At 44.7% G+C, this 27792-nt stretch overlaps 1 protein-coding gene across 3 annotated transcripts in view; it reads right to left on the bottom strand.

The window, feature by feature from the left end:
- The window catches only part of LOC137369154 (tumor necrosis factor alpha-induced protein 8), a 189295-nt gene that overhangs the window by 133482 nt on the left and 28021 nt on the right, over positions 1 to 27792 (bottom strand). The window contains exon 1 of one of the 3 annotated variants that reach the window (XM_068029891.1): positions 24200 to 24285. The exons of the other annotated variants lie outside the window; for them this stretch is intronic. Within the exon in view, the coding sequence (XP_067885992.1) occupies positions 24200 to 24206 (7 nt within the window). The 5' untranslated portion in view covers positions 24207 to 24285. Of the gene's footprint in view, positions 1 to 24199; positions 24286 to 27792 lie in introns of those variants that run through there. 3 annotated transcript variants of the gene reach the window in all.

The raw sequence follows: 27792 nt of genomic DNA, 5'->3' as shown, positions 1-27792 counted from the left end.
GACATGGTTAGATTCCCTCTTCTTTGAAATGGTCATTGTCTGGCACTTGAGTGGTGCGAATGTTACTTGCCAATGTTCACCCCAAGCCTGGATATTGTCCAGGTCTTGCTGCACATGGACATGGGCTGTTTCAGTATCTGAGAAGTCGTGAATGATGCTGAACATTGTGCAATCATCAGCGAATATCCCCACTTCTGACCTTATGATGGAGGGAAGGTCATTGATGAAGCAGCTGAACAGGGTTGGGCCCAGGACACTACCCTGAGGAACTCCTGCAGTGATGGCCTGGGACTGAGATGATTGACTTCCAACAACCACAACTATCTTCCTTTGCACTAGTTATGACTCCAACCAGCAGAGATATTTCCCCGTGATTCCAACTGACTCCAGTTTTGCGAGGGCTCCTTGATGCCATACTCAGTCAAATGCTGCCTGGATGTCAAGGGCAGTCAGTCACTCACACCTCACCTCTGGAGTTCAGCTCTTTTGTCCATGTTTGAACCACGGCTGTAATGAGGTCAGGCGCTGAGTGGCCCAGGCAGAACCCAAACTGAGTATCACTGAGCAGGTTATTGCTGAGCTAGTGCCGCTAGATAGCACTGTTAACAACCCCTTCCATCACTTTACTGATGATCAAGAGTAGACTGACGGGGTAGTAATTGACCGGGTTGGAATTGTCCTGCTTTTTGTGCACAGGACATACCTGGGCAATTTTCCACATTGCCAGGTGGATGCCAGCATTGTAGCTGTACTGGAACAGCTTGGCAAGGGCCGTGGCTAGTTCTAGAGCACAACTCCTCAGTACTAGTGCCAGAATGTTTTCAGGGCTCATAGCCTTTGCAGTATCCAGTGCCTTCTGCCGTTTCTTGATATTACATGGAGTGAATCGGATTGGCTGAAGACTGGCAACTGTGATGCTGGGGACCTCAGGAGTAGGCCGAGATGGATCATCCACTCGGCACTTCTGGCTGAAGATGGATGCAAATGCTTCAGCCTTGTCTTTTACACTGATGTGCTGGTCTCCCCCATCGTTGAATATTTATGGAGCCTCCTCCTCCTCTAGTTGTTAAATTGGGGCCATGTTATAATTGTTTCCATTTTAATTTCTATAATGCTTTTGCAACTTTTAAAGGCTATCAAATGACAAAGCACTATAATGTGAGTACAGTAAAAGCTTAGTTACCTGGCATGTGCCAGACCTGAGAATTGCTGGATAATCAAAAATTCCGGTTAAGCAAGAGCTGTACTTACCAAGGCAATAAATCACGCTATAAGCACAGCGACGCAACAAACATTCAACACAATGGCAGATACAAGCAAGATGGACTGCCGACAGCACCACTAAGATGACTATTGGCAGCATCACTAACTATTGCCCAAAACAATCGAATGCACTCGCGAAAACTCAGCCGGGAGAGCTTTGGGAGATGTCTGGAGGTGCCGGATGGATTCCGGTTACTACACTCATGACTTGCTTATGGAGATTTTGTAAATTCTGAATAATAGAGCTTGCCGGTTGGTAAAGCGTCGGATAACAAAGCTTTTACTTTATTTGTCTTTCATTGAACACTTACAGAATACTGATTCAATTATTTCATGAACTGTTAAGTTTTAGAAATTACACATGTAGTCCATAAAACATAGAACACTAAATGTGATCATTCATTTTGAAGAATTTGCATATCTTTTGCATATTGTAACAACATTTTCAGACAAAGGCAGGAGTAGATGGTGCTCTTTCTTTGCTTGATGCTGTGACAGATAGTACGACAGACTTATGAATACCAGGAAAAGGTCAACAAGTACAGACTAATGTGTGAATTATAATTCAAATAGACTTCACATTTAATGACATCATTTTACATAGCTGTCACATCTTTTCAAACAGAAGTTAACTTCTCAAACAAATGCATAACTAAACAAACATTTAACAGAGAACGAAGAATGTACACTGAACAGCAATAACTTCTCAATAAGCCTCTATTCTGAATTTCAACACGGTATTAATTGTGGCCATGTTACCAATATCTTCTAAAAACCTTAAAAAATAGAGGCCCGAATGATTAAATCATAATTCCCTTAGTTTCAGTTTGCATACTCTGAATCTCTAGAAGGTATGAGAGATGCACCTACAAACATACGATTTAGGAGCAGGAGTAGGCCATTTGGTCCCTCGTGCCTGCTCTGCCATTTGATACGATTATAGCTGATCTGAATGTGGTCTCAGCTCCACTTTCTTGTCTGTCCCTCATAACACTTGACTCCTTTGTCTATCAAGAATCGATCAAACCCAGCCTTGAATATATTCAATGAGACAACCTCGACTGCTCTCTGAGGAAAGTTCTATGGTTCTGCTCAGCAGCAAAACTTCCCTACTTTTATATTCTATTCCCCTTGCCATAAACGACAAATTTGCCTTCTTAACCACTTGCTGTACCTGCATTCTAAATTTTTATCATTCTGCGGTCTCGCTCCATTTAAATAAAATGCAGCTTTTCCATTCTTCCTGCCAAAGTGGACAAGTTCACACTTTCCCTCTTTGTACCACATCTGCCAAATTTTTGCCCACTTAACCGATACATATCCCATTTGGAGACTCTTTATATCATCTTGACAACTTACTTTCCTACCTATCTTTATGTTATTTACGAAATAGCTACCATACATTCATTCCCTTCACGCAAGTCATTGATGTAGATTGTAACAAGTTGAGACCCAGCACTGATCACTGTGGCACTCCACTCGTCACATCCTGCCAACCTGATAATGACCCAATTATCCCTACTCTCTGCCTCCTGAAGAATAACCATGCTAATATGTTACCGCCTACACCACGAGCTCTTATTTTGTGTACGAACCTTTGATGTGGCACCTTATCGAATGCCTTTTGGAAATACAAAGTACATTTACAGGTTTCCCTTTATCTATGTTGCTTGTTACTTCCTCAAAGAACTCTAATAAATTAGTCAAACACGATTTCCCTTTCGCAAAACCATGTTGACTCTGCCTGAACGCATTATGATTTTCTAACTGTCCTCCTATAACCTCCTTAATTATGGATTCTAGCAATTTCCCTATGAAAGATGTTAATCTCACTGGCCTATAGTTTCCTGCTCTCTGTCTCCCTCCTTTCTTGAATAGATGTATTACAATAGCTATTTTCCAATCTGCTGGGACCTTTCCAGACTCTAGGAAATTTTGGAAGACAAAACTAATGCATTTACTATCTCTGCAGCCACATTTTTAAGACCCTAGGATGCTAGTAATCAGGTCCAGGGAACTTGTCAGTTTTTAGCTCTTAATAGTTTTCCCAGTACCTTTTCCTTGGTGATTGATTGTGTCATGCAGGTCCCCACCTGCCAAGAATGAGGCACATTAATTTTGCCACATGGACATTAAAACTTCAAATTGTTGCTGGGAAGAAGAGCAGGCCTATTACAAGGGCTGCCAGACTGGCTGGAAAGACATTTTTGCAGTTAACAGACAGTACTTGAAAGGACAAAGGGGCTATTCCCTACTCCAATTTAACCCACAATGGATCTTTGATCACCAGGTATTGTGTGTAGAGGAGACATTCCAAGGTCTGCCAGGACAAGACAATCCACAAGGGCCAGGACTGGTTAGGTGAGCTGGTCACATGACTAACTGGCTGTTGCAGGTTTTTTTGAACTTGCCACAGAGAATTTGAACTCAGAAAGCTGTTTGCTCCTGGACTGAGAAGACTTCTCTTCTGCCTGCTCCCATCTCTTTCTCATCAGCTTCGGAATCCACACATGAACCCCAAGAGAGAAAAGTCTCCCAAAGTGAACAAGGTTTAAGAAGAATGCCGGGCCCGAAACAAAAGCAAGATCTACCTACAAAAGACTCTACAGTGAGCTCGAAGAACTGTAATAAAAGAAACCCTTCAGATATTGCCTCAAACCTCTCCACTCTATTTTTCTTCTGCTCTTTTCTGTCTCTATTTGTATGTGTGTATTGCGTATGCATGCTAGCGTGGGCACGTCGTGTGTCTGTAGGCATCAACCGAATCAGAGTTCAAGTTTTAATAAATTTCACTCTTTCTTCTTTAAACCTAAGAAAGCCTGTTTGTGCTTATTTCTGTGCCTTATAATTGGAAAGTAATGAACAAGGATTCATCAAGGAGGAGTTCAAAACATGGTGTGTTTAAAATTAAACCCTGATACAGTAACACCAGGTGAAGGCTGAGAGGGACACCTGGACACCTTTCGCACCTGGTCCGAACAATTGTTTTAAGCTCTTCCCTCCCTTTTACCTCCTGTTTATCGAGTATTCTTGGGATATATTTTGTGTGCTCGACAGTAAAAACCGGCATAAAATATCTGTTCAATGCTTCCACCATTTCTTCGTTAATTTCAATTTCCTGAAATTGATAACTTGTTGATGAAAATATACTAACAGAAAATATCCAGGTTTTCCACACTCTGGGATTCAAAGCACAGCTACAAACCAAAAACAAAAACCTTCCATCTGAAGGGGGAAATTGTATAATTGAATCATAGTATGGCTACAGCACAGACAGCAGCCATTTGGCCTACCACGTCCATACTGGCTCGCTGGAAGAGCAACTCAGCTAGTCGCACTCCACTGCCTTTTCCCCATAGCCCTGCAAATTTTTTCCATTCAGATAATTATCCAATTCCCTTTTGAAAGTCACTATTGAAACTGCCTACACCATGCTCTCAGACAGTGCATTCCATATTCCACCCATTGTGTAAAAAGAGTTTTTCTTCATGTCACCTTTGGTCTCTTTGCCATTCACCTTCAATTGGTGTCCTCTGGTTTTCAATCCTTCTGCCAATGGGAACAGTTTCTTCCGAACTACTCTGTCCAGATCTCTCATGATTTTGAACACCTCTATCAAATCTCCTCTCAATCTTCTCTAAGGAGAACAGCCCCAGCATCTCCAAACTATTCATGGAACTGAAGTCGCTCATCCCTGGAGCCATTCTCGTAAACCTTTTCTGCACCCTCTCTGATGCCTTTACATCCTTCTTAACGTGTGGTTCCCAGAATTGGACATAATACTCCAGTTGAGGCTGAACCAGTGTTTTATAAAGGTTCATCATAGCTTTCTTGCTTTCGTACTCTATGCCTCTAGTTATAAAGCCCAGGATCCCATACGCCTTATTAACTGATTTCTCAACCTGTCTTGCCTCTTTCAACAATTTGTGCACATATATAGCCCCAGGTGCCTCTGGTCCTGCACCTCTTTTAGAATTGGACCTTTTATTTTATATTTAGAAGTTTTGTGTCATCTGCATATTTTGAGTTTGTGCCCTGTACGCTAGGTCATTAACACAGATCAAGGAAAGCAGTGGTCCTATTACCAACCCCTGGGAACACCATTCCAGTCCAGAAACAGCTGTTCACCATGACTCTCTGTTGCCTTTCACTCAGCCATCTTCATATCCAGGCTGCCATTGTCCCTTTTATTCCATGGGCTTTAACTTTGCTGACAAGCCTGTATGCGGCACCTTATCAAATGCCTTTTGGGAGTCCATGTACACCACATCAACCACGTTACCCTCATCAACCCTCTCTGTTACGTTCATCAAAAAACTCAGTTAGCTAAACATGATTTGACTTTAACAAATCCATGCTGACTTTCTTTAATTAATCCACATTTGTGCAACTGACTGTTAATTTTGTCTCAGATTATCATTTCTAAAAGCTTTCCCACCACTGACTAACTGGCCTGTAGTTTCTGGGATTATCCTTACACCCTTTTTTGAACAAGGGTGTAACATCTGCAATTCTCCAGTCCTTTGACACCACCCCTGTACCGGAGGAGGATTGGAAGATTATGACCAGTGCTTCCACAATTTCCACTCTTACTTCCCTCAAGTACCCCTGAATGCATCTTATCCAGTCCTGCTGATTTATCAACTTTAAGTACAGCCAGCCTTTCTAATACTTCTTTATCAATTTTTAGCCCAATCCAGTGTCTCAACTATCTCCTTTTTCACTGTGTCAGCTGTGACTCTGTTGGTAGCACTCTCGCCTCTGAGTCACAAGGTTCTAGGTTCAAGTCCCACTCCAGAGCTTAAGTCTAGGCGGACACTCCCATGCAGTACTGAGGGAGTGCTGCACTGATGAAGATTCCGTCTTTCGGATGAGACTTTAAATCGAGGGCCACATCTGCTTGCTGGGGTGGAAGTAAAAGATCCTATGGCAATATTTCAAAGAAGAGCAGGGGATTTATCCCCGGTATCCTGGCCAATATTCACCCCTCAATCAACACCACAAAAATGGATTATCTGGTCATTATTACTGTTAGTTGTCAGTAGGAGCGCACTTTGCACATACTGGCTGTCACGTTTCCAGCATTACATACGAATATACAAACAAACGAATTAGGAGCAGGAGTAGGCCACTCGGCCCCTCAAGCCTGCTCCGCCATTCAACAAGATCATGGCTGATCTGACTGTAACTTCAACTCCACATTCCCGCTAACCCCCAATAACCTTTCACCCCCTTGCTTATCAAGAATCTATCTACCTCTGCCTTAAAAATATTCAAAGACTCTGCTGCTACCACCTTTTGAGGAAGAGAGTTCCAAAGACTCACGACCATCTGAGAGAAAAAATTTCTCCTTATCTCTTTCTTAAATGGGTGACCCCTTATTTGTAAACAGTGACCCCTAGTTCTAGATTATCCCACAAGAAGAAACATCCTTTCCACATCCACCCTGTCAAGACCCCTCAGGATCTTATTTGTTTCAACAAGTCACCTCCTACTCTTCTAAACTCCAGCAGATACAAGCCTAGCCTGTCCAATCTTTCCTCGTAAGACAACCCGCCCATTCCAGGTATTAATCTAGTAAACCTTCTCTGAACTGCTTCCAACACATTTACATCCTTCCTTAATTAAGGAGACCAATACTGTACACAGTACTCCAGATATGATCTCACCAATGCCCTGTATAACTGAAGCATAAGTTTTGTATTCAATTCTCCTCACAATAAACGATAACATTCTATGAGCTTTCCTAATTATGTGCTGTAACTCCACACTAACCTTTTGTGATTCATGCACTAGGACAGCCAAATCCCTCTGCATCTCAGAGCTCTGCAATGTCTCGCCACTTAGAAAATATGCTTCTTTCTTATTCTTCCTGCCAAAATGGACAATTTCACATTTTCCCGCATTATACTCCATTTGCCAGACATTTGCCCACTCACCTAACCAATCTATATCCCTTTGTAGTCTCCTTATGTTCTCTTTACAACTTATTTTCCTACCTATCTTTGTGTCATCAGCAAATTTAGCAACCATTACTCTTCAAAAAGCACTTAATTTCCTGTCAAGCACTTTGCGACATCGATGGTTATGAAAGGCGCTACATAAATGCAAGTCTTTCTTTCTTTTATGACTTTTGAAGCATCTTGCTTCTTGGTAAAGACAAAGGCAAAGTACTCATTTAGAACCACAGCCATGCCCTCTGTCTCCATGCATAAATCCCTGTTTTGGTCCCTAACTGGCCCCACTCCCATTTTAGCTACATTTTTACTACTTTACGATAGAATATTTTAGGATTCCTTTTTATGTTAGCTGCCAGTCTCTTCTACTACTCTCCCTTTGCACCTATTATTCTATCCCCCCCCCCCCCCGAACTTTCTATATTCAGCCTGGTATAAATTAATATTTGTGAACCAAGTCAAATAAAATGAATTTTAAAATTTAAATAAATTTGGCACCACAGCTATGATTGCCTCCTTTTGACAAAAACCAGACAGAGAGCAAGCCTGAGGGCAGAGCCTGGGGTATGGCTTAAAAAAGACATTTTAAGAAGTTGCATTTAAGGGAAATTCTTTCAACTATTGTGTGGCTGCAACATTAACTGGAAAAGAAAATACGTAGGGGTGACTTATAAAACGGACTAGCAATTCAATATCAACCACTTCTCACCCAGCGATAAAAGTTAAAATTATCTGACCAAGAGTCTAGTGCCTTAGGCTGCTCAGCTATCCTGTAAAAATTTATTTCGTCTTTAAAATATATGGATTACTCCATACTGTGTAGAATACTCTAAGTGAGCACACTTCTGCCATGATATACACTTTTGCCACAAAGCAAATTACTCCTGGAATAATTCCCCTATGGAATAATGCCCTTATTGCATATCAGCTTACATACTGAGTGTAATGTTCTCCAAGAATGCTCACAGAATAATCCATGACGATGATGTTTACTGCAGAAACAGTCAAGCTACTATTTCACTAAATTTGACAGGCCACTAGACTATTTCTGGAGGGCTAAATGACCTTGTAGGAAAAGAATGTAGCAAATCTGGCACTTTATAGTTAATTTCTTTACAATATTTAGTGCTATAAGGCAAACTGATACTTGAACTGAACTTGAACCCTACACACCAAGATAAAGAAAGTGGTACAAATCAAATAACTGTCAGTTTTTCCTCTTCTCATAATCAGCAATATTCCATCACAAATAACATGCACTTCATCAACTTAAGTCAAATATAAAGCACCTGCAGAGGTAGTCAGACTACCAATGGTTTGTTATGTATTAGTTGAATTTAATCATTGATTGTACATTATTATTAAGTAAAGGATGCAGTTAAATAACTGATTGAAAAATATTGTAGCGGCTCAAAATCTAAAATTAAACAAGAATTGCTGGAAACAGCAGGCCACGCAACATCCAGAGAGACAGGAAAAATGTTAATTGTTTTGGTTCATCTAAGACAATTAAAAGTGAAATTAGACATCACAATTGAACACTAGACATTAATACAAACCCTGATCTATTTTTCCTGCAGTCTGTAAATTATGCTTTATGTACCATTTATCTGGAAAATAAAGGTTTTTGCAATAAGCTTCCTTGATGGCTAAATGGATATGTGCAATGAATGGTGTACTACTGAGCCACAGACACTAGGGACATTTTTTAAATTCATTCATGGGATGTGGACATCGCTGGCTAGGCCAGCATTTATTGCCCATCTGTAATTGCCCTTGAGAAGTTGGTGGTGAGCTGCCTTCTTGAACTGCTGCAGTTCATATGGGGTAGGTACACCCACAGTGCTGTGACAAAGGGAGCTCCAGGATTTTGACCCAGCGACAGTGAATGAATGGCAATATAGGTCCAAGTCAGGATGGTGTGTGACTTGGAGGGGAACTTGCAGTTAGTGGTGTTCCCATGCATTTGCTGCCCTTGTCCTTCTAGGTGGTAGGGGTCGTGGGTTTGGAAGGTGCTGTCTAAGGAGACTTGGTGTGTTGCTGCAGTGCATCTTGTAGATGGTACAAACTCCTGACACTGTGCCTCAGTGGTGAAGGGAGTGAATGTTTGTGGATGGGGTGCCAATCAATTGGGCTGCTTTGTCCTGGATGGTGTCGAGCATCTTGAGTGTTGTTGCAGCTGCACCCATCCAGGCAAGTGGAGAGTATTCCATCACACTTGTGCCTTGTAGATAGTGGACAGGCTTTGAGGATTCAGGAGGTGAGTTACTCGCCGCAGGATTCATCGCCTCTGACCTACTCTTGTAGCCATAGTATTTATATGGCTTCTCCAGTTCAGTTTCTGGTCAATAGTAACCCTCAGGATGTTGATAGTGGAAGATTCAGCGATCGTAACGCCGTTGAATGTCAAGGGGAGATGGTCAGATTCTCTCTTGTTGGAGATGGTCATTGCCTGGCACTTGTGTGGTGCGAATGTTACTTGCCACATATCAGCCCAAGTCTGGATATTGTCCAGGTCTTGCTGCATTTCTACACGGACTGCTTCAGTATCTGAGGAGTCACGAATGGTGAAATCATCAGCGATCATCCCCACTTCTGACTTTATGATTGAAGGAAGTCATTGATAAAGCAGCTGAAGATGGTTGGGCCTAGGACACTACCCTGAGGAACTCCTGCAGTGATGTCCTGGAGCTGAGATGATTGACCTCCAATGACCACAACCATCTTCCTTTGCGCTAGGTATGACTCCAACCAGCGGAGGGTTTTTCCCCTGATTCCCATTGATTCCAGTTTTGCTAGGGCTCCTTGATGCCGTACTCGGTCAAATGCAGCCTTGATGCCAAGAGCAGTCACTCTCACCTCACCTCCTGAGCTCAGCTCTTTTGTCCATGTTTGAACCAAGGCTGTAATGAGGTCAGGAGAGGAGTAGCCCTAGCAGAAAACAAACTGAGCGCCAGCCAGCAGGTTATTGCTAAGCAAGTGCCGCTTGATGGCACTGTTGACGACACCTTCCATCACTTTACTGATGATTGAGAGTAGACTGATGGGGCGGTAATTGATCGGCTTGGACCTGTCCTGCTTTTTGTGTACAGGACATACCTGGGCAATTTTTCATATTGCCAGGTAGATTCCAGTGTTGTAGCTATACTGGAACAGCTTGGCTAGGGAGGGGTGCAACAAGTTCTGGAGCACAGGTGTTCAGTGCTATTGCCGGAATATTGTCAGGGCCCATAACCTTTGCAGCATCCAGTGCGTTTGGTCGTTTCTTGATATCACGCAGAGTGGATCGAATTGGCTGAAGAATGGCATCTGTGATGCTGGGGACTTCAGGAGGAGGCCAAGATGGATCATCAACTCGGCACTTCTGGCGAAAGATTTTTAGATATTTAGACCCAGCTGGGGCCAGAATCGGAAGCGGGCGGGCACTAAAAACAGAGCCGCCGGCCTGCGCACTTGTTCCCTGGCTCCATCCCACCCCTGGACCATTTTCGCCGAGATGGGATGGGTAGAGGCAGCCGAACCAGCTTACAAATGGCTACTGAAGGCCAATTAAAAGGAGGCTGATGGGGATTCCCCATCCCACCACACACCCCCAACCCAGTGTTGGCCTGGCTGCAAAAGCCATTTTTTAGTTTAAATTTAAAGAAGTTAGAGAGAGGCACCTCCAGTTGAAAGTGTCTTCTCCCTTACTTAGCTTCCATTGCAACCTGCTGCTCCTTTCAAGCTGGAAGGCCTCTGATTGGCCTCCCAGCTTCAAGAGCCCACCTGCCATCCTTACTTGGATGGGGAGCCTGCACTCAGGCCATTAATTGGCCGCCCTGGTTAAAATCACAATGAGTGACTGTTTCCCACACAGTGCGGGCTTCTAACTCATATTTGAGCCTGACAGTGGGGTCCAGAAGCCCACAGGAAAAATCCAGCCATATAATTCCCAGGCTTAATCCCTGTGCTCTACTGAGTTAGTTGATCTCAGTTTGGACAACAGCTGTGGAGCTCGAACTGGCCTAAGTTAGGCAGTAGAGGGGGGAAAAACAGCCATGGTTCTCATTCAGGATTTCTATCCAAGCAATCCTAACGGAAAGTGCATGTGTGAAAATCAGGTGAGGACAGAACCAACCTCAGCTGTGATGCCTCTATGATTGAATAACCCTGCTGACTCTCGCTTTCAAATGAAACCATGCCCCAGGAAGAGGCAAGATGGAGGAAAATTGGAAAAAAGTGGTTCTTGCAACAAACATACTCTAATTGCAATCAGACTTGTATGACACTGAATGAATAGAATGGCTATGTCCTTTTGAAACTGAAATTTAGCCAATTCAAAACTTATCATTGTAATGTTGTTTTGGATGCCTGAACTAGAAACAGCATACATTACCATCCCCATCTAGTGGTAGCTATAAGCCTGGTAATTTGTAATGCAGATCTGAATCAAGGCTTCATATGCAGTCCAAAACCAGCAGGCTCCCAGGTCTGTTTAGTTTAGAGATACAGCACTGAAACAGGCCCTTCGGCCCACCGAGTCTGTGCCGACCATCAAGCACCCATTTTATACTAATCCCACACTAATCCCATCTTCCTACCGCATCCCCACCTGTCCCTATATTTCCCTACCTATACTAGGGGCAATTTATAATGGCCAATTTACCTATCAACCTGCAAGTCTTTTGGCTTGTGGGAGGAAACCGGAGCACCCGGAGAAAACCCACGTAGACACAGGGAGAACTTGCAAACTCCACACAGGCAGCACCCAGAATTGAACCCGGGTCGCTGGAGCTGTGAGGCTGCGGTGCTAACCACTGCGCCACTGTGCCGCCCACTGGCTGCCACTCTTCTCTATTCCAGAACTGTAAAGAAATCAACAACTCAACACAGAGATATTTATTGAATCACTTGGACTAGTTTCTGGAAATGTGATACAGTTCATCAACTACTTTCAAGCATTTTAAGGAACAATTGTACCTCACATCCCCAAAGTTCCTCACTGTAGGTGCTCAATTCAATCCTTAAATTTATTTCCACCTAAGCCACTTTGATAGGCTTTCGCTTTTGAAACTCTTCATTTTGTCAATTTCTGGAACTTCAAACATTTGGCCTCAAAGTTCTGATTAAGGGGGAAAAGAGGAAGCAGTTCCGAAGAAAGGTCACTGACCCGAAACGTTAACTCTGCTTCTCTTTTCACAGATGCTGCCAGACCTGCTGAGTGGTTCCAGCATTTCTTGTTTTTATTTCAGATTTCCAGCATCCGCAGTATTTTGCTTTTAGAATAGTTGTCTGCACTGCAGAACCATCTTTGGTGTGGAATACAGAACTTAAACTCATATAGAAGAATCTAAACACTGGCTGGCAGCAGCCCGCTGTCATGCTGTGGGGCCAGCTGGAACACTCCTCTTCCTTCTGGCTTCACATGCAGGTAGTTTATAGAAAAACTCACAGTTGTGTTGGTATTCTCCAGTGATCTCTTTAAGAACCACTAATTAGGTCACTGAAGAACACAAAAACCTGTCTGGCACATTCTCTGCTCAGTGCTAACCAATTTCCAGGATAGGGCCTTAAACAGGGCTTAAGCTCCTCATTAACATATGGAAGGGGCCTGAAGCCTGTTTTAGGCAGGTGCCAGGGATGCCTCAAAATCTATCGCCCTACCAAAATGACGAGAGTCAGCACCGTCAAATTGAGGCTTATTGACACTGTTTTGCAGCCAATAATGAGTGCAGCAGGATTAATGCAATAGTGATTACACATTAAGAATGTTTAAATACAACAAAAATGCACATTTCAAGTAATGCCACTCAGTAAAAGTTTAAAAGCATAAGTGTTTTTCGTGGGATCAAGGGGAGTATTAATATGTCTGTGATCCCTCACCTCCACAGTTCTTCCCCAGCATTGTTTCTCCCATTTTAAAATACTCCAACTGTCTGGGCTCCTAACTGGAGGGGGATTTCCAACCCAAATGCTCCAAATGAGTCAGTAGCTCACTGACAGGATGGTAATGAGGCCCAACCATGAAATTTAATCATGCCTTGAACCGTTTCCAGAAAGCAGGTGGTGGGCTCACTCCATTTGACTCCTGCATGAGGCAGTGACATGAAAATCTACCCTTAAAATTCACTGAAAATCAAAGGTACATCAATCATATTTCCTTTTCAAGGAATGGAGTACATGCAGGGTGATATGTTATATTTTTATTTATACAGAACAGTTTACAGTGACTGTAGTTATTTTAAACAGACTCCAGAAGCTGGCTGAACGTGTCTACCCTGAGGCACAGTGTGGCTTTTGAGCAGAGATCCACCATTGACATGCTGTTCTCCCTTCGCCAGATACAGGGGAAATGCCACGAACAACAGATGCCCCCCTCTGCATTGCTTTCATAGATCTCACCAAAGCCTTTGACCTTGTCAGCAGACTATCACCAGTAACCTGTCTCTCGATGCTGAAATCAACAAGCGCATGGGAAAGGCGTCTGCTGCTATGTCCAGACTGGCCAAGAGGGCGTGGGAAAATGGCGCACTGACACAGAACACAAAAGTCGGAGTGTATCAAGCCTGTGTCCTCAGTACCTTGCTCTACGGCAGCAAGGCCTCGACAACGTACATCAGCCAAGAGCGATGTCTCAACTCATTCCATCTTCGCTGCCTCTGGAGAATCCTTGGCATCAGGTGGCAGGACCATATCTCCAACGCAGAAGTCCTTGAGGCGGCCAACATCCCCAGCATGTACACCCTACTGAGCCAGCGGTGCTTGAGATGGCTTGACCATGTGAGCTGCATGGAAGATGGCAGGATCCCCAAGGACGCATTGTACAGCGAGCTCATTACTGGTATCAGACCCACCGGCTGCCCATGTCTCCGCTTTAAAGATGTCTGCAAACGCGACGTGAAGTCCTTTGACATTGATCACAAGTCGTGGGAGTCAATTGCCAGTGATCGCAAGAGCTGGTGGGCAGCCATAAAGGCGGGGCTAAAGAGTGGCGAGTCGAAGAGACTTCGCAGTTGGCAGGAAAAAAGACAGAAGCGCAAGGAGAGAGCCAACTGTGTAACAGCCCCGACAACCAATTTTATCTGCAGCGCCTGTGGAAGAGTCTGTCACTCTAGAATTGGCCTTTACAGCCACTCCAGGAGCTGCTTCACAAACCACTGACCACCTCTAGGCACTTACCCATTGTCTCTCAAGACAAGGAGGCCAAAGAAGTCCAGATGGATCAAACATCATATAAGTTTTGTACTCTCCCTGTACTAAGTATTTGCAGAATTCTTTCCTATACAAACAAATAGACGCAAATGCAGCAGACAAGAATTAACAGAAAATCTCTCACCACATGCGAGCAATTATTTTATCTCCCAGGGGATTGAAACTGCCTCAGCAGATAGAAACTTAGAATTTGTGGTATTTTAAGTATCATCTTGGAAGTCTGTTGCTTTTTTTGACATGTTAACATAGAATCAACTTTATTAATACAAAATCATAATTATTCTGTATTATTTGAGCTGAACAGGTGAACTTGATAAAATGTTTTGAATATTTTCAGGAAGGAATGGAAATCAAACCCAGTAATCAGTTCATTGTGATCTGGCAGCCTCCATTATTGCACCTGCAGGTTTGTAAAAATAGTGTATGTGAACAGCAATTTTACACTTTTGTAAATTAAAAAGCAACTGTTTAGCATTCTAACCTGTCATGAACGTGCTTCCATTATTCATATTTTTTGAGGATTTGTGTTTAAAAGACTGTGGAAAATACCACCAATCCATCAGGCAGTGGTCTGCACGGAATGTCCTCAAGGCCCTACGGGACAAGTAGATGGTGGATCCTGTCAGATGGTTCCCCGAGCAGACTGCCAAAGTCATTTGGCAGAATGCCTCATCACCAGAACTTTCAAACAAGCACCAAGATGTAGCTTGACTGGTGGTGAGAAAAGCCTTCCCCGTCAGATCCTTCCTGCATGCCTTGAGTCTCTCCCCCTCCTCATGTTTCCTTTGAGGTGGCTGCGGTGGGGAAGAGACGGTTGCGCACCTCCTTCTGGAATGTGTCTTTGCAAAGCAGGTATGGAAAGAGATGCAGTGGTTTTGGTCGAGGTTCATCCCAAGCAGATCTGTAACACAGGAATCTGTGCTCTACGGGCTGTTCCCAGGGACACACACCGAGATAAACATCAACTGCTGCTGGAGGACCATCAATTCGGTGAAAGACGCTCTTTGGTCTGCCCGAAACTTGCTGGTCTTCCACCGCAAAGAGTTGTCCACGACCAAGTGTTGCAGACTGGCACATTCCAAGGTCCAGGACTATGAAATAAGGGACGCACTAAAGCTTGGGGCAGCCTCTGCAAATGCTCAATGGGGAAAGACCACTGTGTAAGGTCCTCCCACCAAAGTGAACTGAGGGGCTGGACCCATGGGAAACCTCTCGGGTTGTATACACCAAATATGGCTTTGCTGTAAAATGTACCTGGCAGGTAAAATGGAATGGAAGGGTTGTGAGGCAACTCATTCCTGTATTGAAGAAAACTGATTTCCTTTGCACTTTTTGGAATGTCAACTTGGTGCTGTTTTGAACTCTTTTGTAATGTATTTTTTTTTTTACAGATTTTTATGAATAAAGTATATTTTGGGGGAAAAAAGGCTGCCCAATTGTCATTAGCAGACTTGCCCCCTGTTCCTCTGCCCTGTGATGCCAGGGGGTGCTGACCCCATTCAAAGCCCAGGTGCTGAGTGCCCACTCTTCCTGCCATCTATGCAGTGCCAAGGGCACCCCCTTATAAATTGTCCAATTCCCCCTTTGCCCTGCTGATTCTCTTATGGAGCCAGGGTGATGCCCTGGGGCAGCTATGGCTGGCTCCCTACTCTTTACCCATCTGCCTTCAAATAAACTGTTTCTGAAGGTGCCAATAACCTGTCCAGCCCTTTAAAAATTTGAACTTGAACCCCTGACAAGCTCTCGACGGCTTTTCAACAGCGTTACTTGGTCTTAATTGGGAGGAAAGTAGGATCCCTGTCACGCCCTCCCCCTGCCATGGTGATGATTGCAAATGCCAGGATCGGTGCCTTAAAACGGACATGCTGCCCGGCGCTGATATTTTTGGGCCCTCCCCACTTGCCTCCGTTCCTGATTTCGGGGGCGGGGGCAGGGGCAGGGGCAAACATTCAACCCATGGACTTGTTCCGTTCTGCTTTGCTCCGCTGAAATCTGAAAGTTACATCTTACCAATGAGTTTCAAAGTTTTCAATGCAGTTTAAGAGTTATAGTTCCATGCAAGAGACCCTTGAAACAGCTCACGGGTGGAGAAAAATACCAGAAGGAGGTAAGAATAAAATGAGGCGGTGGTGGGGTGGGACAAACTGTAATACTAGAAATCTGAAGTAAAAATAGCAAATGGTGGCAACACACTGCAGGTCTGTCAGCACCTGCGAAGTAAAAAGGCAAGTTGGAGCCAAGGGCTCCCATAAATGGGGGAAGAGAGGAGTGCCAATATGAACTGGGGAAAAGGGAGGATGATTGGTTCCATTAGTTGGGAAGGGAGGATGGAATGGTATGCAATTTTAATGCAGTTTAATAATCATATTTAGCAATAAAGAGCACCAATACATAGCCACAAAAGCCTGCAATTCCTCCACAAGAAATTGAAGAAAATCTTTGCAACATTTTGCCACAAATATCTTCAATCTTTCAATGCCCAGCTATGAAGCATTAGGTGTAAACATAAAAAAGTAACATAAACATAAGTAGCATACGATCACTAAACTTTAAACAAAACTGGAAGATTTTGATGCTCATGGACAGCAGTTTGGTTCCAAATAAATTGAAGCAATAAAGGGGCTGAACTTGTAGCCCCTGGTGGGGGTGGGCACAGAGGCAAGTGGGCACAGAATTTCGTGCCGCTGGCCGGCGTGGCAGTTCCCTGGCTCCAACCCATCCCCAGGCCATTTTCCCGGAGGCGGGATGGGGGTGGGAATAGCAGGCTACCCACCCGCCTGTTAGAAGCAGGTAGCCTATTAAGCTAATTAAAGGCCTATTGTCAGAGACCAACTGGGATTTTTCAGTCAGCCTCCAGGTCCATGCAGGCAGCAGGGAACAGAAGCAGATGTCTGGAGGCAGCCTCCTGGGAGATCAGGGTAGCTAGTACTCCAGGTAGGCTTAGGGAACCTCCCCGCCTGCCTGTTTTCAGCTGCAGCCGCAGACCGCCCTGTGGAGGGGTTCCCCACCACCCACCACCCACCCATGGTGGCCCAGCTGCAAATTCCTTTTTTTAAACTTCAGATTTTATAAAGTTGGAGAGAGGTCACAAGCCCTCTCCCTCACTTACCTGTAAGGGCAACCTGCTGCTGCTTTCAAGCTGGAGCACCTCCTATTGGCCCTCCAGCTTTGAAAGCCCACCTGCCACCCTTAATTGGACAGCGAGCCCACCCTCTGGCCATTAATTGACCAATTTGGGGAAAGTCACAGGTGAGTGACTGTTCCTCGCAGGGGAGCTTCTGACCCTCATTTGATCCTGACATTGGGCTCCTGAAGCTTGTGGGGATAATCCTGCCCACGACGTTTGTGAAATGTATTCGGAATTTTGCAACCCTGTGTTTCGACATGCCTTCCTTTCCTACTGGAGGTCAGATTTCTCAATGCCTCCCTGAAGATGTGTAATAATCAAGTAACTGTTAAAAAGCATTTTTCTCCTTTTCCTGACTGGAATTAAATTAAAACACCGAACTGCAAGTTACCTTTGCTAGTACAGTTCATGTCAATTCAGTTTAAAAGATTCCTCTTTAACTTAATCCTAGTATTTAAGTTATAGAATTCAAATGTTCACTAGTGTCACATCCGAATGATAAGTAAAGGAACAGAAGCTGGACATCTTCATTTCAATATTATAAATGGTATCAAACAACACTGATGAAGTTCGACTACTAGTTCAGAGTTGATTTGACGTGGTATTGTGTGTGTATCATTCCAGAATTGGTAATGTAACTCAGAAGTCTATCTGGCCTGAATCCCAGCCGCATCAAGAACGAGCTGCAAGACCACTGCTGGAGAGTAACCCCAGCATTTTAAAAAAATGCTCAGGTGGTCCATTTTTATATTAACAAGGGGCTGACACTGCTGCCTGCTTTGTCTCAACCTGAAATACTAGCAATCTGAAATACTAGCAACCTTGACAAGCGTTCCTCTGGACATACATGTCAGCACATTGCAAATACAAGGGTCAGCTGGCAGGATAATTTATGGTTGCAAGCCAGACAATGGGTGGAATTTTATGGACCCTGCAAGAGTGGCTTTGGTGGCGTGCAGGGTAATTTAATCAGGCGTGAATTATTTTTTCAGATTACTGACGGTAGGACTTTTTAGCAAAATTAGGTCAGCAGTGTATTTTTGGTGGTCCAGGGCTCGCCCTGCATGGTGGCAGATTGCAGCTTTGCATTCATTACAATACCATGAAAACTCATTACCCTACACTTAGTTCCAATTCAGTCCTACCTGCCAGATTAAGTGACCGGCAAGCAAAGTTCCCGTGCCACCCAGTTCACGTATGTTTGAACGTGACGTGCAACAGCCAGCTTTGTGCAGTTGTGTCTCAGGTCAGTGTTTTTCTTTCTTGAACTCATTGGCAAAAAGATCAACATTGGAATGGATGTTTGGCTCCAGGCTCGGCATCAGCAAGGGTGATCCGTCACAGGGGAGGGCAGCAAAGGCACGGGGGTGTGTACATGGAGGAGCAGGGGAGGGAAGAGGATAAAGAGTTGGGTGTTTGGGTCACGGAGGAGCGGGAAGAGGGGCAGGAGGACAAAGGGTGGGGTGATTTGGTGCACGAAGGAGCAGGGGAGGGAGAGGGGAGGGGAGCTTCCAGGTTGTGTACTGGTTGTTATTGTTGCTGAAGCTGGATGTGGGCGGCAGCAGGGGTGGTGGGTTGAGTTGAGTATTCTAGTCAACAGATTGTCCCGAGGAGCCGAAAGGGAGGGATGAGTGCTGTCAGCATTAAAGGACCTGTGGGGCAAATTCAGGTTGGCAGAGGGAACTATCACAGTCAATGGGGACAAATGGATTCTGTACGGGGCAAGGTTGGGATTTAGGGTTAGAATAAAGAACAAAGAACAGTACAGCACAGGAAAAGGTCATTCGGCCCTCCAAGCCTGCGCCGATCTTGATGCCTGCCTAAACTAAAACTTTCTGCACTTCCGGGGACCATATCCCTCTATTCCCATCCTATTCATGTATTTGTCAAGATGCCTCTTAAACGTCGCTATTGTACCTGCTTCCACCACCTTCCCCGGCAGCAAGTTCCAGGCAATCACCACCCTCTGTGTAAAGAACTTGCCTCGCACACCCCCTCTAAACTTTTCCCCTCTTACCTTAAACCTATGTCCCCTAGTAACTGACTCTTCCACCCTGGGAAAAAGCTTCTGACTATCCACTCTGTCCATGCCGTTCATAACTTTGTAAACCTCTATCATGTCGCCCCTCCACCTCCGTCGTTCCAGTGAAAACAATCCGAGTTTATCCAACCTCTCCTCATAGCTAATGCCCTCCAGACCAGGCAACATCCTGGTAAACCTCTTCTGTACCCTCTCCAAAGCCTCCACGTCCTTCTGGTAGTGTGGCGACCAGAATTGCACGCAATATTCTAAGTGTGACCTAACTAAAGTTCTGTACAGCTGCAGCATGACTTGCCAATTTCTATACTCTATGCCCCGACCGATGAAGGCAAGCATGCCGTATGCCTTCTTGACTACCTTATCCACCTGCGTTGCCACTTTCAGTGACCTGTGGACCTGTACGTCCAGATCACTCTGCCTGTCAATACTCCTAAGGGTTCTGCCATTTACTGTATACTTCCCACCTGCATTAGACCTTCCAAAATGTATTACCTCACATTTGTCTGGATTAAACTCCATCTGCCATTTCTCTGCCCAAGTCTCCAACCGATCTATATCCTGTTGTATCCTCTGACAATCCTCATCACGATCTGCAACTCCACCAACCTTTGTGTCGTCCGCAAACTTACTAATCAGACCAGCTACATTTTACTCCAAATCATTTATATATACTACAAACAGCAAAGATCCCAGCACTGATCCCTGCGGAACACCACTAGACACAGGTTGTGTATTCTACAGCATCAAAGGGAGGGGAACAGGACTCGGCAATAATATTAAGGTGGATTTCAGAAGGATCAAGGGTCAGAGTTGGCATTTCGATGGCAACGAGAGTTGAAACAGGAGGGAGGGATGGCATGAATAAAATGAATGTGACATTGTGCATGGTAATGGGGGGAAGTTTAACGGTAATGGAGGGAAGGGTTAAGGGGCTGGATTTTATCGGCCCCCCGACATCTGGGGTCGTGGCAGGGGAGGGCCCGGAAAATACTTCCAGGAGAGGCCCACCACGGGCTTCAACGCCGGGAGGGCCGCAACCCATTTGACCAGTGGCGACAAGGCCTCGTGGCGGCATCCCCTCACTCCACCCCGCCGCTCAGCAGCAGGAACATAATCAAAATATTTGCATCCATTTAAATTAATGAATAAATAATGACCTCATCGCGACGGCCGACCCGCTGCGATATTCCGGCTGGTTGCTGGAACTCCCACGCCTTCGGATCTCCATTTGGAGATCCGAGGCAGAACACTGGTTGGGAGGGAGGAGCAGGTAAGTTTTCAGGGTGGGGGAGTGAGGGTGAAGTGGAGAAAGCCACTGCGATTGGTGGAGGGGATGGTGGGAAGGGGTTGAAGGTTAAAGGTTCTAAACTTTTGTGGGGGGGGGGGAAAGGTCTGGATAGCAAGATTTTTTGGGGGGCGACAGTAATAAATTGACTAGTCAGTTGGGGGGTGGGAGAAGGGATTGAAACTTTGAGTAAATTTTTCCTTTTAATCTTTCAGGTCCTGTTACTTTAAACTTTCAAATTTAAATGAATGGCTGGAAGCCCTTTAAAAATGACGCCGGTGCCTGCGCAGTGGCGCCAGACGCCATTGCGAGGGACAGAGCACCCGCCCCCTCTACATCATCACGAGTGGTCGGACTGCCCCAGCCATGTAAATGAGCCTCCGCGCTAAATATCGTGGCGGCTCTGCAGCGCATATCTTGTGCAAGCACCGAGCTGGAAAAATTCAGCCCAAGGTGACATTGGGTGGATCAAGAGTGATGGGTGCAGGCTCGAAGGTAGTAGGAAGAGGTTGGAAGGTGGGGAGACTGCCCTAAATTGTACATGCACCACTTTCACGACAATAATGAAAACCACGTGGCCAATGAAGGATTGCAAGGTGAGTGGGAGTAGACAAATGATGGTAGGTGGGCACTCAACCTGGCTGCAGTTCTTTTCAGGCGACATTGAGGATCAGTTTGGCAGGCTTTCCAGGAGAAATGCAGCATCAGTTTCTCTATCTCTTACACTTGATTCTCAGGAAGTTCTCAAAGAGATGGAAGAGGGTGAGTTGATGGCGGCTGCTCTCTTGGCTGGTTTACTCCAACTGTCTTCAAAACAGTTTACACCCCAACACATTGTCCAAAGCGAAACCAAAAACAATATCTCAAGAGTCAAGCCTCCTGACTCCTATAAATCTTAACCTGTCACTTCTCTGTAAACATCTTCCCCAAGTCACCATGGTTTCAGTTTATTGCTTAAAGCACATGACTTCCAGCAAGGCTGTTTTGAAACAACACCTCATAGTCCTTTCATTGAACTGTCAACAACAAAGCAAAGTCCAGCTTCTAAGAAATCTTCAGCCTTCCAATGAATCCTCAAAAACATATAAACAAAAAATTTAGAAGCATCTTCGTAACAATAGGAAGCTACAATGTTGCAGCACTTTGATATGACCAGCAGATCTAATGTTCTCTAGGCTACGATGGTTTAGAGAACACAACAATCCAAGAAAAGTAAAGGTGTGACTGCAAATCCACGAATGGAAGGCATGTTGGTAGATAGACAATTTTAAAATATGCAAATGAGATACAGCCACCAATGAGGACTGAAGGCTAACATCAAACTGAAAAATGGACACTGGGCACATTCTGAAATGCACTGCAAGCAACAATGCATACCTGCCATAGGCCTCTAATAAACATTTTCCTTTTCAAACAATACCAGGCAAATGACTTGAGAGAATGCATCAAACTTAAACTAAATAATATGTATTAAAATTGAGCAAAATGTGCACAATATGTAGAGCACCCGTGCCACCTTCATGCTCAAAACTGTTCCATCATATATTTCCTACCACTACGTCTAGGTGGAACCCCAGACATTAGCAGCTGAGACGGAAGCAGCCAGCTCAGTGCGCTGCCCCATTGCTGTGAATGACCGTGGCGGGCATCCTCTGGAGGAACAGGCCCTTAGTGGCTCCATCTTGCCAGGGGTCTACAGCAAGGGAGATTGAGTATCCCCAGTGTGCTCACCTGCTGCAGGTAAGGGAGTCAATGTTGGAGGGAGGACGAGGCACCGCTTGCCCTTAGGGCGTTCTGAGAAGAGGGCCCCAATGCAGCTGGCACGCACTCGTCCCCCATCTGTGTGCGCAATGGCACTTGCCTGTCTCCCTAATGGGAAAGAGCACCCATAGGGAGGTCCAGGTTTTTCGTCCCCTTCTCGCTTAAGACTCTGCTGCACGGAACCCGCGGCAACAGCGATGGAGTGCAAGTCAGACTGCATATGGCTCGAGTGCTCAACCAGCCTCGCCACAGAGCTCACCAAACTCACGACTGAGGAAGCCATACGCTCGCATGCCTGGGACATGGCAGACGTCATAGCTTTCATGGACTCCTCCATGGCACTAGCAAAGCCATGCATGACCTCAGGCATCGCCGACATATTTTCCACATGGCTTTGCTGCACATCCAGCAGACTTCTCGTAGCAACAAACAGAGGATCATCATGAGCGTGGGGCTGAGCAGGGGCCTGGTCCCCAGCAGTCCTCCAATTGTTAGGGGACCCGGATGACACATGCTCCCTCAGCTGCTGGGACGTGTCTGTATTGTGACCACCAACCTGTGACCCAGATTCTAATCTTAACCCCCACTGCAGACCATGTGGATGTATCTGTAATGGCGGAGGTGGAAGAGGAGGCAGGTGACGGTGCAACCTCTGGGGTATGGGCTTTATCTTCCTCCCCAGAGGAGTGTGGGCACCTGCAGTGGAGACACAAACAAAGGCACTTTAAGCATCAGGTGCACACGAGTTCACACACTTTCCTTTGGTTTTCACATATGGCTGCAAGAGTGGAGATGACACTTCATTGTTACGCCTTGCCATCTGCAATCACCCTCCCTCTTCCTTTGCAATTTCTGACGTCTCCTCCTCAGCCGGTGTCAGCACCCGGATGTCAGGGACACCTCCTCCCGTTTTAGCACTCTTGTGCTGGTTGTTGCTGCGCTTATCCTGCAGGTGACAGTGCGATTTAATGACATGGCAAAAGATGCATCACAGCCATAGCATACATGCATCGACATCACTCATTCCAGAGTGGCTTTCAAATGACATATCCAAGCACATAAACAATGCCAACTGTCCTCTTTGAACACAATCATTTAGTGTATGGCACCAAGGCTGTATTCCACTGCATGCTTGTGTCTATCCTCTGTCTTAAAGACATGGAGCCAGGGAGAAAAGTAATGGAGCAGTATCCCCAAGAGCACTTCTCCCTCGCCGATCTGACCAAGTCATGGATATGTTTCCGACACTTGAACCCAGGTTCTTTGCGTCACCCCAGAGATCGAGACCTCCTCTGCTACCTCTATCCAAACTGCTTTGGTCAGGTGAGAGGGTCTTCGCACTCCATCTGCAGGAAAGAGGACCTCCTGCCTTCCCCTGACAGCCTGGAGGAGAACCCGCAGGGAGGCACCACTGAACCATGGGGCAGGACGCTGCCTGCTGGCTGACATCTGCTTTGCTTTTGCTTCAGGGGAAAAAAAATATGAAGCTGGTGCTAGGTTTCACAAATTATGGGAGGAAAAAGCATTTTGAAATAAGTTAAAGATTTAATTTTGTTCACTCTGAAGAGACTTACATGACATGAAGGCTGCTGCTCCCTGAGGCTGCAAACATAGAATGCTTTATACCGGTGGCGATCATGATGATTGACCCAGTGACGGTGGGTTCCACCAATGAAGGCCATCCCCGCTGCATGATCCCACATGTCTCCCATGCCCATCGCCGCACCATTCATTTAAACATAGAATCACGTGGCATACGGGAAAAGTGGCAAAAGCAGACGTTACGCCAACTTCCAGTCCCGCTGTCGGGAATGCCGCAGGACTCGTAAAATCCGGCCATTATCTTCTAAAACTATATATGCATTATAAATGCAGCCTTAAAAAAACTGCCTGTATTTTGCATTTTAATTTTATTACTAAGCTCTTGACTGCATAAGATTTGCATCTGTTTCATCATGCAATGCTTGAAAAAAAAATGCTGCAGAACATCATCTTCTGCTTCCTTTGAGATGCTGTACTAATAGCACCAGTGGCCACAAAATGAGATATAACTTAGCAGAAAATTGAAGCCAGATTACAGCCCCAAAGCTTAGGATATATGATTAAGCAGGATTAAAATCAGTCGAAAGAAAGTGTTTCTGTGTGTTAAGTAAGAAAAAGAGAGGGAGAGGAAAAGGGGGAGAAGGTAGATAGATAGAAAGAACAAGTTACCCCTGGGATTATATTTACACAGCTAAAGAATATTCACAAAACAATTTTGATTATGATGTGAACTGAAAGTTTTAGAAAACTTTTCAAACTAACCCACTTCCTTTTCGACTGCCTGTTTAGCATAGAATCATGTGTAAATGCAGCAGTCCCTGTTGGTTTTACATTTGCAGCTGCTGTAGCAGCTCGACCACATACATTTGCTAGCTGCAAAACAAGGGGCCACATACTGCACACCTCTGTAATGTGCCCAGAGGAGTCATCATTTTGGAGTCAGTGAATATTAAAACTGGACAAGCAAACACTGGCTGCTTGACAGAAATCAAAAAAACTATGTTTAAGAGTTTCACCCAATATTACTAATTGCATTTTCAACATGAGGTAGTTCAGTACAAAAACTAGTTCAATTTATTTTTCAAATGGTTTATCGTAAACTGGGCAAAAGAGAATACACTAGTAGTAGCAGGAGGAAAATTTCTGTTAAACACTGCTTTTAAAGTTGTTTTAAGACACCAACTGATATATAAAAAGGAAGTAGTAGTTAGTACAGGAAATGTAAAAAAAAACCTCTGCCACAACTGCACTCTTACTGAGAAACCAGACCACATTACAAAAACGGTTAGTTCAAACAGTGCCATTAAAAGTGCACAAAATGTTCTTTTTAAAAATGACAGATGCCATGTTAGTATAAAAGTCAGTTTGTTACAACAGCTAATTTACTGAAGGATTAACAGTGCAGAGTCCCAATGAAGAGTTTGAGGGGAATTTTTTTTTTTAGAAAAAAATTAATTTCATTATTTTTGTTTTGAGGTCATGAACTGCTGAATTTGTGTGGTCACAAACAATTGTAAGTATGTTGCATATAGCCAAGTGGTGGGCACTGCATTATAGATCAGCGAAACTATTGCCTCTGGTAGAAGAATCCAAAACAATGGGGCATAATCTTAAAATGGGAGCTAGGCTATTTAAGAGTGAAATTGGGAAGCACTTGATTTTTACACAAAAGGTAGTGGAAACCTGGAACTTGCTCCCCCAGGAAGCTGTGGATGCTGGGTCAGCTGAAATCTTCAAGACTGGGAGTAATACTTTTTTTTTATTAGGCAAGAATATCCAGGGATGTGGATCTAAAGTTAGTCATTAGAGATGTGGTATAGATCAGGCATGATCTAATTAAATGGCGGAATAGGCTCAAGGGACTGAATAGTCTACTCCTGATCCTATGTAGAAGGTCCCAAGATCCATCCTCCATCGCTGACGAGTTCATGAATTTCAACCCAGGTCTGACCATTGATCTCTCAATGACTTGAACTTGGGAAAGGGGGGGTGGGGAGCCAGGGGAAACGTCAGCCAGAATTCCTGCTGCTGATCACTATCGATTTCCCAGCATGTGTGTATGTGCATGTGTAAACTTTGGATGATGCTTTGCTTTGATATAATAACCAAGTGATATAAAATCTGTCAACACGCCATTTCTAGCACCATAAATGAAAATTGGTTACATGGGTGAAAAACTGGGAGAAAAGATAAATGGATAAAAGCTATATTTTTGATTGGGCAACTACTTGAAATTCCTGGTATAGAATCCTAAAAAAGAAAATTCAGTCTCATACTATAGCAAACTAAAAAAAAATTAAGTAAATTCTGGTTGTTCTAACTTTCTATAATGCATGCCTGTAAATTAATGGCTGGAACTAAATATTATTTAAGTAAAAATTTCCTATGACATTATAGTAGAATCTACTTCTGATTACTGCTTGTAATGATTATGTGGCTAAAAGGCTCAAACTGTAGTTACCAAAAACAATTGTATAAAATGAATGGTTACTGCATCATTTATACTGTTCAATTTGTGCTGGACTGAAAGAATGCTCAACATTGAGAGATACTTAAAACAATTATTTAATATGCTACTCGCCTTCTCTGCTCATCTCTTGCCTTTACATCAGCATTTGCAATTTCAGTTAATTGTAATATCCCTACATTTTTGTGCATTCTATTAATGTAGCTATTTAAATTGCCAATTCACACTAACATCAATCTGACCAGAGTACCTTCAAGTAAAAGGTGTCGATATGGGTACCCGCATGGGTCCTAGTTATGCCTGTCTTTTTGTGGGATATGTCGAGCATTCTTTGTTCCAGTCCTACTCAGGCCCCCTCCCCCAACTCTTTTTCCGGTACATTGTGGACTGTATTGGTGCCGTTTCCTGCTCCCGCCCCGAACTGGAAAACTTTATCAACTTTGCTTCCAATTTCCACCCTTCTTTCACCTTTACATGGTCCATCTCTGACACTTCCCTTCCTCGACTTCTCTGTCTCCATCTCTGGGGATAGGTTGTCTACTAATATCCATTATAAGCCCACCAACTCCCACAGCTACCTCAACTACATTCACACCCTACCTCCTGTAAGGACTCCATTCCATTCTCCCAGTTTCTCCGTCTTTGACGCATCTGCTCTGATGATGCTACCTTCCATGACGGTGCTTCTGGTATGACTTCCTTTTTCCTCAACTGAGGATTCCCCCCCACTGTTGTTGACAGGGCCCTCAACCGTGTCCGGCCCATTTCCCGTACCTCTGCCCTCAATCCTTCCCCTCCCTCCCAGAACCATGACAGGGTTCCCCTTGTTCTCACTTTCCACCCCATCAGCCTCCATACCCAAAGGATCATCCTCCGCCATTTCCGCCACCTCCAGCGTGATGCCACTACCAAACGCATCTTCCCCTCCCTTCCCCTGTCAGCATTCCGAAGGGATCGTTCCCTCCGCGACACCCTGGTCCACTCCTCCATTACCCCCACCACCTCGTCCCCATCCCATGGCACCTTCCCCTGCAATCGCAGGAGGAGTAATACCTGCCCATTTACCTCCTCTCTCCTCACTATCCCAAGCCCCAAACACTCCTTTCAGGTGAAGCAGCGATTTACTTGTACTTCTTTCAATGTAGTACACTGTATTCG

This window comes from Heterodontus francisci, chromosome 4, assembly GCF_036365525.1.
Source record: "Heterodontus francisci isolate sHetFra1 chromosome 4, sHetFra1.hap1, whole genome shotgun sequence".
Lineage (NCBI taxonomy): Eukaryota > Metazoa > Chordata > Chondrichthyes > Heterodontiformes > Heterodontidae > Heterodontus > Heterodontus francisci.
This window is presented reverse-complemented; position numbering and strand designations above follow the sequence as displayed.